Source organism: Cibotium barometz, chromosome 25, assembly GCF_041138505.1.
Source record: "Cibotium barometz isolate CiBa-2024 chromosome 25, ASM4113850v1, whole genome shotgun sequence".
Lineage (NCBI taxonomy): Eukaryota > Viridiplantae > Streptophyta > Polypodiopsida > Cyatheales > Cibotiaceae > Cibotium > Cibotium barometz.
The window spans coordinates 30,877,202-30,891,855 of NC_141070.1; the positions used below are offsets into that span (position 1 = coordinate 30,877,202).

Consider the following 14,654-nt stretch of genomic DNA (forward strand, 5'->3'; position numbering starts at 1 on the left):
GGAGGGTGCTAATACATATAGACACATTTTCAGCCATAGAAACAAAGTATCTAAAGCATGTAAAAAGCTCCCATTCAGCCTTCAATGGATATACCCAGGTGTTCTTGGAGGAGTAGTCATCAAGAAAAGGTCACAAAGTAGAGATATCCCCCAATCAATGGTGTCCTCATAGAACCACATCCATCACTATGCATAAGGTGTAATCTTTGGACATCTCTTACTGATCTATCTTTCATCAACCTTATCCCTAGCGAAGCATCCCAAATACATCACTACTTGTCATTTCAACTTGCAAATAACTAATCTCTAATCTCTAATACAAATATCTCAACTATTTACAGGTACTAGTAATGCCCAATGAATGTAATCGAGAGGGATAGTAGAAGACCGTTGATGATAAAGGAAACCTACAAAAATGCATGAAAAATTGTAGAGTATAGAGTGTGGAAATGATACTTGGTAGGAATGATAATGTTAATGATGTTGAAGTGATTGAAAATGACCTCAAAGCTGCGATATCAAAGATGACCATGACCATCTCTACACACACCAAATGTTGCTATATAGAAAACCCAAAATCTAACAAAAATAGTTCAAACTGACACTCCCTTGGGATGACTTTGGAAACTTTATAGCATGTGAACGAGCCCCGAAACAAACCCAAAATGCGTAAAAATGCTATTAATATAGTTAACATCACACTATAGGGTATACCTTCTCCACCTAAGATGATAACTTAATTTGAGATAATCAAAAGAGAAAATTGAGGAGAAGATGACAAGGGGGTGAGGGCCTGGAGAACATGCTTTGATACCAATTGTTGGAGTGGAAATCAAGATAACAACACACACATAGATGTAGCAATTTGGGAGACATAGATGAAAGCACAACACTCAAAGTAGATTGATGAGAACGAGTGAAGTACAAGTGAAGTGACATGATAAGATTACTTACACACACTCATAAGAGTGCATATATATGCTCGAGGGAAAAAAACCTCCTAAAGAGGAAAAAAGTGCCCTGACCCATTATTAGCCTACGTCTAGACACACATCACTAACATATAAGTGGCTACACATTCGGGCTTAAAGCAGATGAAATAGCAATGTGTGAGGGTACAACATGAGTAGAGCAAGGGGGAGAGCTTGCAAATTAGAAAGGAAGAAAGACTAGAGGTCCTACTTGTAAAGGTGAAGTTAATGGTCAAAAGGTAGCACATAGAAAGCACAAGGAGGCACATGGAGTGTGGGCATTTTTTGACATTTGGATGGCACAAGGGTGCACATAGCTTGTGTATTAAGAGCTCTATGAAAGCTATAAAAAGATGTACTTGGATCAACTCTAATGTAGGTGATTATGCTATTTGTTTATATTCTTGTGTCATTTACTAATCTACTAATCTTTTGCTAATCTTAATTAACACTTAGACTATGTCTACACCGTGTTTTTAATATGCCTTAATCCACCATGAGCTTGATCGAATCTTGATTTTCAATTACTATGATAATGGAACACTTGGTTCCAAGCCTTCCAAATATAAAATAATGCATAACATTAAGGTAAACCCTCTCACAAAGAGGTTAGAGGTTAGTTGCCTTAGAGTAACTAAGCAAGTAAAGATTGTGATCTGCGTATGTATTGATGGGGTTGAAAACAATGGTTTATTGACTAACTCAAGGACATGGTACTTATGTACAGTGTCAAGAACACCAAATGGAAATTTACATGCTCTATCAAATTTATAAGAAAAATGAGGAGAAACGAGAGGCTGACAATGAAAAATAGAAGGTGTGCCTTGAAGTGAACACGCAATAAAAAAAAGAACCAAAAAGGTCATGAGCCCCCAATGTACCTGCTCACCCTTGAGGTAGAGTTCCCTTAGAAAGACCACCTAGCTATGTGGCCAATCTTGGTTGACATCAGGGCTAGTTGCACCCCCTCACAGCACCTCACACGCATGTGCACCCACATTCACACACATGTACAAAGACCAAAAACCTAAAAACCTACAGATGCACACCCCCTACACACATACACATGCACATGCACACACGTGTGCACAAAACATAATCACTTGCATATGTGCACCCACACTTGGCATGCATGCGCATGCGCACGCGCATATACACAAAACACACCAAGTGGGGTTTGGAAGGCCAAGTACAAGTCAACTGGTACATTGGATAAGTACAACATTACTTCTAAAAATCCCTCAAATTTTTATAGCTTCAATTTGGCTGGATTGGCCTGATTTCTAAAAGCCCCCAAAATACTGTAACTGTAAGAGCATTAATTTGATGTATTTCACTTTATCTTTAAAATGCCCTAAATTTTGTTGACAAGGGTAGCCTGTGAGAGGAGTACAAGTATGGTGTAGACATGTGACCAAATTATAACCAGCAAGAGAGAGAGAGAGAGAGAGAGAGAGAGAGTTGCATGACTCAATGAGATGATGTGATTAGATTGATAAAAATGATGTTCACTCACCAAGTATAATGCTATAGGCTTGTAGACTTATCTTTTGACCCATACAAATATCACACTTCAATAAAGTGTATGCCACATGGCACACTTATCTTATCCATTTTATAAGAGTGTGTTTAAACACCATTAAAACAATAACCCTTAGGGGTTGTTCACACACACACACACACACACACATAGAAGATCACACATATACACAATAACCCTTTTAGGGGCTAGTCACACACACATACAAACACATAAATAGAGGTTCACACACGAGGGGACACACACACATGAAAACTCCGAATCCCAACAATAGAGAGGTCAATATTGTTCATAACCTTACTATAGAGAATATATCTCTTGAGGAATATTTTCATTGATGCAATATTGAACATTAACCTTAGCCTCTTTAAGGGTATGCCATTGAAATAAGGATCATTGATGCACCGTTGGACATTAACCTTGGCCTCTTTGAGGGTATGGCATTGAAATGAAGGATCTTGATCTCAATTTGTCTCCATGTTTGAGGTGACCATGTGTCCACATACTGACCCTTGGCTAGGAAACCATTTTATTATTAGTATATAGCCCTTACACGTGGCATGTGAGCTCAATTTAGTAATCAATGATTATCTCTAAAAGTAATGCATGCTCATACAAATTTGCAATTGATGCTCCTTTCTTCTTGATATAATGAACAAATCTTGATTATTACCCTTGATTCAACCCACTTTGGGTAGTGATCATTTCCATCACAATTCAGTGCACTTGTGTATATCAAGGTGTAAGGTGAGTTGCACCAGCACAATCTATGCCCCATAAGTATACCTAACAATGAGGTTAGTGGTATCATATCTTGATCCAATGGTTTAGATGCATGATAGAATACCTCGTATGGTGTAACCAACTAGAAGTGGATAAAACATACTAACAAAAGGGGTGGAGCATTAATAATTGAACCCAAATCCACCCCTTGGGGCCGCTCGCCCCACCCTGCCTTTTTCTAATAACCTTGCATTGTTCTCTCGAGGTTGACTTGCATCTAATGCCTCTCCCCAATATTCATTTGCTAACTCACCCTACAATATATGTCCTTATATAAAATACCTCCAATTACAACTTGAGAGCATTTGTTTGAGAGTTTTTTGTTTATGTGCCACAAGCACAAAGAACCGAATTGCATCAAAGAGTGACAAATGCATCTCTTTGAGTTATGGTGTGGAGTTTAAGGGTTACAATAATTACTATTCCTTTCACCAAGTTCATTTATCTCATGGCCACACCAATTCCATACAAGAAGCACGAACACCATAAGCATGTTTTAATCATTCAAGTGCCAACAAGAACTTGTCTAAGTGATTATCTCCAAGAAAACAAAAAGATAAGAAACACATATCCATCATCATCCTCAAGATCGTCGAATCTGATTGAGCTGTTGAGACTTTAGATTAGGAACCAAAACGACATTTCCGTCAAAGGGCATTCACATGCTCAACCATAGAACCCCTTGATCTTCACACACCTCGACATCCAGAGAACCCAATTCTGCACCATATCACCTAGTGGAAATGAAATGAAATGACACGAAAAATTAACCTTTCAAAATGAAATGAAATGAAAGTAAAATTTAGGGTTTTGTTTTCTGCCTTACATATTCGGGGAAGGTGGAAGGGAAGAAACTTTTCATAATCGTCGCAGAACGCAGGAGGGGATCTGCAGGTCTTCTGTTTCTCCATCGCTGGGGCCATGGTAGGTTTCTCGTTCCTCAAAGTCTTTGTTTGTTCGTGCTTTGTTTTCTCATCGTGTCCCCATGTCTCGTCTCTCATCTGCGTTCCTGACTTCATGAAGATTGAAGCTTTTGTTGCCCTGCATTCTTTTGAGCTTTCTGGGAGCAAAGGTTTTTTTTGCCTTTTGATCTGCGTGTCTCGAGAGTTTCCGATTGGCGTGACTGGGATGCCGGATGTTGTGTAGTGGTCTGTTTTTGTTTCTCGCTACCACGAACGAATGGCTCGGATTTGATTTGCCATTGCTGTTTTTTCAAGTGCCCCCGATTGGTTGAGATCTCCCCTTTATTTTATCTTACTTAATAGAACTCTATTTTCAAGTTAAGTACGCCTCTTTAGCGACATATCATACTGCTGTTGGCTATATTCATTTCTTTTTGATGTCAGTAGCACCTCAACGTAATTATTCTCAGCAGTTGATGAAGCTATCAAGAATTAGGTTAAGTTATCAGAAGTGCCTCGTCATTACAGCATGTATCTGCCGAGAGTGTCATGATCCCTTGTCCCAGGAGCATAGTTATTTCAGGGTAGGTCATATTTGGTCGGGTCGTGTCTTCTACCTCAAAGACGAGACATTCAACCGGTAAGGTCAAGGCTTTTCCAAGCTTCATGGGCAGGCATTATTTGAATCTTCTCAGGCACCTTAGGTAAAGCTTGCCAGCAAGCTGGATGCTTGCTGATATCTGCGGGATGGTGCCAGAAACAGGTGCATCAGCCATGAACGGGGCAGGCATTTGTCTGAAGTACCTCAAGTGATTGGAGGTTTTGAGAAGTAATGGTATCCATGATGTTTCTCCATGGTGCTGCTGTGGACAGGGCAGGCCTGAAGTGCTTTGAGATTCTGAGAAGTAATGGTATCCTCTGCGGACTGTGCCTTTTTTCTTGACAGTTGTGGTTTTCTCCCTTTTACTTCTTGGTTTTCGCAAGGGTTCTTATGGTAATGCGAAATGAGCATTGGATCAGCTTGTGGAAATAGATGGTGGCTCTAACAATGTACTATCTGGCTAGGTCTAATATTTTCAGGTACATGCAATCCTGTTAGTGCTGGAGCCTCAGAGCTCTAACAACATAGTATACCCCAACACCGTGTGGTGTATGCAAAATTCATAGCCTACACTCAATTTTTGATAACTACCTAATAAATATGCTCAACGTTAAGGAAGTCCAGTTTGGGCCAGCGAGTCTGCAGCCTACAATTCTTAATGGGTTTTTACCATTGTTGCACTGCTTGCAGTATCTGAATTTGTTTCTTTTTTAACTGGTAACATCCACTCGTTCAATGACAGTTGATCCCCAAGAAGAATCGCGTGGAAGTGTACAAGTACCTCTTCAAAGGTCTGAACGTTTCTTGAAACCTCCATGAGTTGTCACTTTCTGTCTTCCAAGTATTATTCTTCATGCTTAACATTCATATGATGGTTTGTTACAGAGGGAGTACTTTATGCCAAGAAGGACTACAACCTTCCAAAGCATCCTGACATTGACGTGCCGAATTTGCAAGTTATCAAGCTTATGCAGAGCTTCAAATCCAAGGAATATGTCAAAGAGAATTTTGCCTGGATGCACTACTACTGGTACTTGACTAATGATGGTATTGAATACCTGAGAATCTATCTTAACTTACCTTCAGAGATAGTCCCTGCCACACTGAAGAAGTCCGCCAGGCCTCCTGGAAGGCCGATGGGTGGACCTCCTGGGGACCGACCAAGGTCTGATCTCACTCGTGTCCTACATGCTACAATATATGATGTTGATGCATGTTTAACCTGGTTTGGTACTTAATATGAAATTTTGTTGCTCTGGCAGAGGGCCGCCTCGTTTTGACGGTGACAGACCAAGGTTTGGAGATCGAGATGGTTATCGTGGGGGTCCACCACGTGGTCCAGGTGGTTTTGGTGACAAGGGAGGAGCGCCTGAGGGGTTCCAACCCTCATTCAGGGTATGTTACTGGTTGCTGCTGCTGTTTATCTTTTTCTGGTTGATCTCTTCCATGAGAGTGTTTGACTTGGTAATGGTGGTGTTGTGCCCAGGGTGGTCCTGGTGGAAGACCAGGTTTTGGCCGTGGAGGAGGGGGATTTGGTGCAGCTCCTCCTGCTCTCCCAGAGTGAAAAATTATATCGCAATCTGCGTCTGCTTTTGCAAAGCCTAGCTTTAAGAGTTAATAACATTTTTTTTTCTGTATTTTGGCTGAGATTTTAGGATGAAAAGTAAGCAGAGGGCTTTTTTGATGTGTTTTTACAGTTATTCTTGCAGAGATGGCAAATTTTGACCTTTTCTAAACAAGATACAGATTTACTCTGGTCCAGCTATGTTGCTGATGGCTGGTAGTTATTTGAAAACAGCTTCTCGTTTTAAAGTGGAATTAATATGATTGCCTCACTTTTAGATATTGGCAATCTAATAGAAAATTTTGGCATTCTGTTGCAAGTGTCCGTGTTTTTTCCTACCTTGAAAAGGTTGTCCATCAGAGTTGGGTGTGAGCCTTTGGATTGGCATTCCCGGCCAGAATGGATTTGCATTGTGTGGGCGCTAAGGAGGCAAGCCAGGTCTGTGTCTGGGAATGCTGGTCCATAAGGCAGCCTGTTTTTGACCCTTGAAAGAATTTGAAGGTTGTTTTGGCAAAAAAGGTCCAAATTATTTGTCTCCAATTGGTGGCCTCCATGGGGTTCAAAATTATCCGTGGTAAATTGATCATCACTGTTGGAGCTGGAAAGCCTGAACATTGGAGTCTGACAATGCTAATACCTGTTATCATTCCTATGTTAGACTCCACATTGGTGGAGTCTGACAATGCTAATACCTGTTATCATTCGTATGAAAAGGTCGGAAGGCCAAGATTGGATGATGCGATTCATGGCTGTGATGGTATATTAAAGTAGAAGCTCTCTTCCGTGCAAGATCAGATTAATGCTCTAGCCATGAACTTGTTAGTCTCCCTCACGTGATATTGTTAGCTCACCTAGGCATTTGAACCGAAAAAAAATTCATTCTGATAGGTCTGATCAATTCAGAGGGTATGCCTGGGTAGTACATAGGATTTCACAGGACAATTGTCCATAATGAGAGACTGAAGCACACGGTTTCACATGGCAATTGGCCATGAAGAGAGAAAATCTGTAGAAAAATTGTTGATCATATGATCTATATTATAGCTAGTTGACACCACTTTCTGTTACCAATATCACCATTACTAATCTCCAAATGAATGTGATGTGTTAAAAGTTTTCTAAACATTTGAGAACTCATCTTATTCATATCCTGTAGTGTAGCATTCTAAACATTTGAGTATTCATCTTTTATTCATATCCTGTAGTGTAGTATCATGTTATAATTGTCCTCGGTGTTTTTTTTGGTTCTCCAATCTGTTATAGATTGATCTTTTGGTTAACATTTCAAGCATTTGGATTTGATTGTTTAGAGCACCATGCTACTGGATTACACACCTACACCCTCTCCATGAAGTAGATATATCAATAGAAGGTTGAACTTGTTCTCAAAAGGTTCTAAAATGGAAAAGTTATGATGAATAAATTTGAATCCATTCATCAAGCAAATTTCTCATTAAAGTGCAAGCGCTTCCACTATTGCTTGCATTTTTATAGACTTTTTTGTGAAAGCAAGAATTGACTAATTCATGAAGAAAATGCAAGATTATATGTATTTCTGCTAGTGAGGGTTGATGATATGGGTTCCTATAGATAGTGACTAAACTCAAACTAGCAGGTTAGCTCACTTTTACATTGTACTTAGATCTATTGATAGTGAGCTAACCTAGACTAGCTGGGTTAGCTCACTTAGGATGTATTTAGTTGATGTTTATGTTTTATGCGATGTGTCTTCATTGATCATTGTTGTGTTTCACTTGGTTGATGTTTATGATTTATGATTTTTTTTTTTGGGGGTTGTGTTTTAACTACCATGTTGTCCTCACTATAGAGTGTGTGTAGAGGGGTGCATAAGAGTGATGTCATACGATGGTGAACCAAAATTTACAAGTGTGGATAGGGGTGTCTCCCACACACTAGTAAGTTTAACCACTATCAGACATCATTCGGGCATGACGCGGTCAAGAAACTCATATTTTGGGCATTTGGGTCCTCTTGGGAGAACGTGCATAGAAAACGAGAGATAAAGCACCACCTTGTTATGTTCCCAAACGATATCCAAACTTTGTAAGTGTGTGGAGAGGGGTGGCTCCCCCACACAACCACAAAGTTCAGTCACCATCGGATCTCATTTGCATATAATGGAACTGAAAATATCCACATTTTTGACATTTGGGTCCTCTCTGAAAAACCCACGTAGAAAATGGGAGTATGGGAAGTGGAGTACCATATCTTACCTAAACAACATGATGAACAAACTTTGCCTGTGTGTGGAGAGGGGTCCACACACTTACAAAGTTTGGTCACCATTAGATGTTATTTGGGCAAAACGGGGTTGGGAAAATCTTTTTTTTGGACGTTTGGGCCCTCTTGGGAAAACTCACGTAGAAAATGTGAGATGGAGCACCATATCTCAGTTGGATGACGTTTGATGGTGACCAAACCTTGTAAATGTGTGGAGAGGGGTGCCTCCTACACACTTGCAAAGTTTAGTCACCAGTAGACTTTGTTCGAGCATGTTGGGGTCAAAAAGTTTTCTCAACGAAGACATATCTCATAAAAAATAAGCAGATCGACCAAGTACACATCATAATGTGAGCTAACTCAGCTAGTCTGAGTTTAGTCGCACTATTAATAGATCTCCCTAGGTATAAATTGTAAGCCAATATATCACTAGCTCTAAAGAACCTAGCCATTACCACCCTCTCTGATGCTCTCAAAGTACTTAATATATGCTCTTATGATCAGGTAAGATGCCAATGTGGCTGAGATCCACATTTGGTGTTGCATACTCAATCAAACTTAAGCTTGATTGCAACCACTAAATGGAAAAATCGAAAGGCCTTTAAATCCCACTTCCACTACTGAAAGTGAATGAATCTCCTTGCCTTGCTTTGTTGGTCGAAATGTCCTACCATAATTATGATGTGTCCATCAAAGTGAAATCCATAATTATGAAAGTGAATGAATCTCCTTGCCTAGCTCTGTTGGTCGAAACATCCTACCATAATTATGATGTGTCCATCAAAGTGAAATCCATGGCTCATCCACTGTGCCATGGTCGAGGATGCACTTTGACTTATTGCATGCTATGAGATAATAATTAACCTCCTCCTCATTATCAATGAGATTGCCAAAAACATCACCTTGCTCTTGAAAGAAATCTGTTAATTTGTCAATGTTCCATAGTTTGCTAACCAAAATGGGTGGCCTATAGGTACTAGGAACTAACCCATGTTGACATAGTACAATCTTTATAGTCACCATCCATGCATGCCCCACAAGAGCATGCAAAATGTTGATTGAAGATCTTAGGGTCCGTCGCCATCATGATCCTAATGGAATGGAGTCCAAGAGTGCATGGAAACTGTCTCACAATCATGCGATGTGAGATCAATCATGCTACCATCATCCACACATAAAAAATTCCTCCTTATTACAATCTTGGCTCCCAAAAATGATGACTCTTTACTAATGATGACACACAAATCTGGGGTACTGACCACTCCATCCACATTTAACTTCGGTGGTAACTAATGTGCACCATGATCACAATATTATGGGAGGTGAGCAATCAATACTTACAAAAAAGATGACATTAATTTTACAATTAATATATCAAAAACATTTAATAAAAAGTCATTACCACCTCAGTTTTTCACGGTGTCTAGTTTTTTTATGGCGTGATTATCTTTTGAATTTTTCATAGCGTGCCTAACTTTTGTGCTTTTCATGGTGTGATTATCTTTTGAGTTTTTCATGATGTGACTTTTGAGTTTTTTAAGGCGTGATTCTTTTTTTTTTGGGTGAGTGGTTATGAGTCTAGGTTGTGTGTGCAGGGATTGGTTTTGAATTTTCAATTAGTGTATAGGTGAGGTTTCCCTAAAAAGAGGGAAGTGGGAGGCAAAGAAGTCAACACTTTATATGATGACACCCTCTACACTTTTTACGCTATCATACTACATGGAGATACATGGAGAGGAAGAAGGCCTCTCCCAGCCGTAGAGCAGAATGAGGAGTCCCCCATTCTGCTGGGCTATATGTAGTGGCCTTCCTGCCCACACTAGCCCGGACGCCCGGGTGCTATGAACCGAACATCTCACCCTTGAACCCCGGACTCTCGCCGCCTGCTCTGCTGCTGCTCTCGGGCATGCATACTTGGATCCCGGTCGAGCTCTCATTTAGTCACTACCGACTACACGACAACACCCTGCTTACACATTATAAAAGACACCCAAATGTGGATACACCTAACCCACTAGTAGGCATCTTCTTATTGTTGAATGCCACCAAGGTGTAGCCACTAATGAGTTGTGAAAAATACTCATTAAGACTTAATCCAAGATTACACCACTAATTTTCTCTTTTTTGAAATGAGTAAGAGACTCTAAGTAACCATTAATTATACACAGTTAAGTATATCATTAGATTTAGGCATCATATTGTTAAGCCATATACATGGCATAATGTGTAAATTAATAAATAATTAAAGAATAATCAAGCTTCTAATTATTATAGACTCTTCTCATGATATTTTTGGATTAATTTGGTGCATTATTACATCAAAATGTACTCCATGAAATCCTAATCATTTACTCTAAGCTCAGATTATCCCAAAATCACTAAAAGATCTATTTTTTGAGTTCTTTTACTCTTCATCTTCACTAATCACAAACTTACTACAGGTTTTTTTATATTTTTTTAAAGATTAAGCTAGATAAAATGCATGCTAATACTCTAAGCTGCGCAAATGCAACAAAAATTTGATTAAAATGCGAACTGTATGTTAAAAATAAAAAAGGATAACATTCACTAAATGCTCGCATAAAATGATGCATTCTAAGCATAGATTAACCAATGTGGATGCTAAATGAACCATTAAAATCAATCTAAAGACAACAACAATAACAATAAATCAAGCAATAAATTAAGCTAAATCATTTTCTTTTAAAAACATAAAAGAGAGAAAAATCACCACAAATCTCCATCAAAACAACTCTTTTTTGTAAAAATACACTACTAGAGTGTGGGCAATGGGTTTGCGTAAATTTAGAGAAAAAATAACAAAAGAGCCAAGGGATTGCTCCTCAGTTAAAAATGGTATAGTCCATTTCTAGTCACTTCCCAAAACATTATTGTATATCCACACGAATGGATAAGAGTCCATGCTTCCCCACTTGTGCCCACGTAAGCCTTAAAAAAAACAATGAAGAGCGTTTGCTTTGTTTGCATCTAATATAGCCAGCTCTCCTCCTCCTCCACATAGTCGCTCAGAGATAAGGTGTTATGAGAATATATTTTAAGTTCTCTTTAAGAATATTATTTTTTTCCCTCTTGAGTAATTTGGGGACGCCTAGGTTACTCTTGTGTCATGCCGGCTAGGTTAATATCGTGGGTGTGACCACTATAAATATTAATACGTGCGGTATATGACGTATGCTTGGGGCCGTCTATGATTATTTCAGTTAGGTTTGTATTGGCAGGGTGATCCCTGGAAGTACTTACGCCTGGTAGTCATGAGTTGGTTATGGTTTGTGCCTGTTTAATATTTGTGGGATTAATTTAATTATTAATTGGGCTTATATTTTCAGGTCAAGAAGATTACGAGAATTGATGATTAATGTTGAGGAGAATGTTTCTTATGTTCATCCCATTTATTTTTACAAGCATAGCTTGTAACCTTAGCAAATGATTTTTCCATTTTGAACTTTAGGAAAGATACATTTATAATGTGGAATTTATTAAAGCCCAAAGGCTTTACCCTAGCCCCAATTTTTAGGACACTCTATTTTTGTTGTGGAAGAGTGTCGTGCTCTCTAAAAGCACACTTTGTATATTTTTGGGGGCTATGGCCTAATTTTGGTGGAAAGAAAGCTAATAAAGAAATACTCTTGTGTGGGGAAAGGCCACGCACAAGGGGGGGAAGATTGCACCCAGCATGGAGTTGATGGTGATGTTTTTCTTTCTCTTGCCTTATGTTTTGTCATATGCTTTAATGTTCAATTTAATTCAAGTAGTTGTTTTAATATTTGATGTATTTTTATGAGTTTTTGATTATTCTCTTCAAGAAAATTAAAGGTCCCGTTTCATGGTATCAAAGCTTTGGTGTAATTTATTTTTTCTTGAAGGCCGTCAAAAGAGGTGAAAGAGACAAAAACAGAGGTGATTTTGGTAATTTTCTTGAATTTAAATGAAAGAAGAACAAGTAGAATACACATTTAGGGATTTTTGTTTATGTATGGATGAAATAAAGCTTGTTTTTAACCACTGGGTAATCAAACTCCATCAATCTATTGTCCAAAGGGTAAAACTAGGAAAAAACCATTAGTGGTTTTCCAAAACCATAAAACCACCTTCCTCTTCCTAATCTGTCTGTACGGATTGAAAGAGCAAGCAGAGAAGCATGGAGAGCCATAATCAGAATTGCTAAACCTTTCCTCTGCTCAGTTTCTATAATAGAGGGATGAGAATTGTTCAAGAGTAGTTTTCAAAAAAATTACTTTTAATTTTTTATTTTCTTTTTCCTCCTCTGCGCTGGGCGCATCTCTCTCTCTCTCCCTCCTTCATACCCGGGCGGCGAGCGCTGCAAACTAAGGGAGGGGAGGAATTTTTAGGCTGCGCAAAAATTTCCAAGAGGCGTTGAATATTTTCTCCTTTCTCCTTCCAACCTCTGTCGATCCCGTTGGCGGTGCCTAGCGCTGCGAATTCAGCTTGGGGGGAGAAATTTTCAGACACCGATTATCTATTGGTGCTTATGGAGGCTTAAAAGCTTTGATTATTACAAAGCTTATATTTAAAAGCTTTATAAGTTTCAAATGTTTACTTTTATTTTTATATTTTGATGCGATGGTGGGCGACTTTTTCTCCAGCACTTGGCATTGAGCATTGGCAAGTTTTAATAGCAAAGCTTTCATAAGCTCTTAATAAGTTTAATATTAAAAGCTTTATGAGATAAAGCTTAGTATAAAGCTTTGTTAGTTTTTCAAATAAGCTTTCAAATAAGCTTAAATGAGATCAGTAAAATGTTTTACAAAAGAAAATATTTTTTGACTATTCCCATCATATTTTATGGAAAAAGGATTCTATGTACATATAGTTAGTTTGGATTTCTTCTACAGATTTTTAGAACTTACCTCAAGAGAAATTTTGAGAGTTGTCAAATTCTTGTGAATAATGTTGTTTTCTAAATCCTCATGAAGTACGAATAATATAAACAGCTTGTTATTAGTGAAGATATCATTCAATGTTGCTTTGACCTATGGCTAATTTTCTAATTTTTAAGAGTACATGGATTATTTCTTGAAAAATTATGCATTTGTGTATTGAGCTAACTTGGCAGGACTCACATCTAGTTCGACATTCCATATGAGATAAGAAATCCTATCTTTTCTCTTGTTTTTAATTTTTCCTATTCCTTTTAATTGTCAAGAAATGGGTGAATATCCGTACCATCGTACTATTCATCGTACTATTTAGGAACAACTTGACACTGAAGAGGTTAACGCACTCGACACATTAACCAAAGGTGGAGGTATGTGTAAATTTTTTTTAATTGTATACAATTTCTTGTTTGCTTTTGTATCATCCACCATCCAAGTGAGCAAGCTGGAAAATCCACATGTGCTGATTGTATGGTCTCTTTAATTTCTATCAAACATTGCTGATAATTGATGGCTTACTTTTCTTTTTAAGCTTTTGCTGCTTCAATGCTTGATGCCAAAAGCATCTTTGCTGCCTGAAGAATTAAGAATGGATGCTTTGTACCATGTAAAAGTTCATCTAAGATTATGATGCTATGCTAGACCCTGATATGGTCCCCAACCATTTGCTTTTTCAAACTCATCGTTGTCTTTTTGGTGAAATTTCTCGACTGGCTTTGCATTCGATGAAGGTCAATAGGGCATGGCCTTCGACATCAACAATAGTATGAGGGGTGGTCGAGGTGGGGTTATCCATGGGAAGTTGAACTGTAACTTCAGGTTCTTCTATAGCTCTTGCTCGAGAAGGTCCCAGGCCCATCTACATTTGATCAGGAAATAAAGGGGGCTGATCTCGAGATACCTTGGGGCATATCATTACTCTTCCAACATCTGGCCTTGAGAAGGTAAGGCATCGCCACACAAGGTGTTCCCCCATGATATTGTGCATCATCAGGGTTATGCTAGCCTATGGTCATTTATATCCCCCCCCCATGGTCCCTCATGCGATGAGATTGTGTGTGATTGGGGTTACCCTAGCCTATGGTCATTTATATCCCCCCCCCCTCCCTCTTACTATGGTGAGATCTAGACCTCTG

General features: G+C 38.8%; 1 protein-coding gene across 1 annotated transcript; it reads left to right on the plus strand.

The window, feature by feature from the left end:
* Positions 1–4,092: 4,092 nt before the first annotated feature.
* Positions 4,093–6,632, plus strand: LOC147624462 (small ribosomal subunit protein eS10z-like). The gene is made up of 5 exons (XM_086819455.1): positions 4,093–4,218; positions 5,540–5,588; positions 5,683–5,962; positions 6,060–6,192; positions 6,284–6,632. Exons 1-5 carry the CDS (start codon positions 4,216–4,218, stop codon positions 6,359–6,361), a joined length of 543 nt encoding a protein of 180 aa, XP_086675581.1. The 5' UTR covers positions 4,093–4,215; the 3' UTR covers positions 6,362–6,632.
* Positions 6,633–14,654: the final 8,022 nt, after the last annotated feature.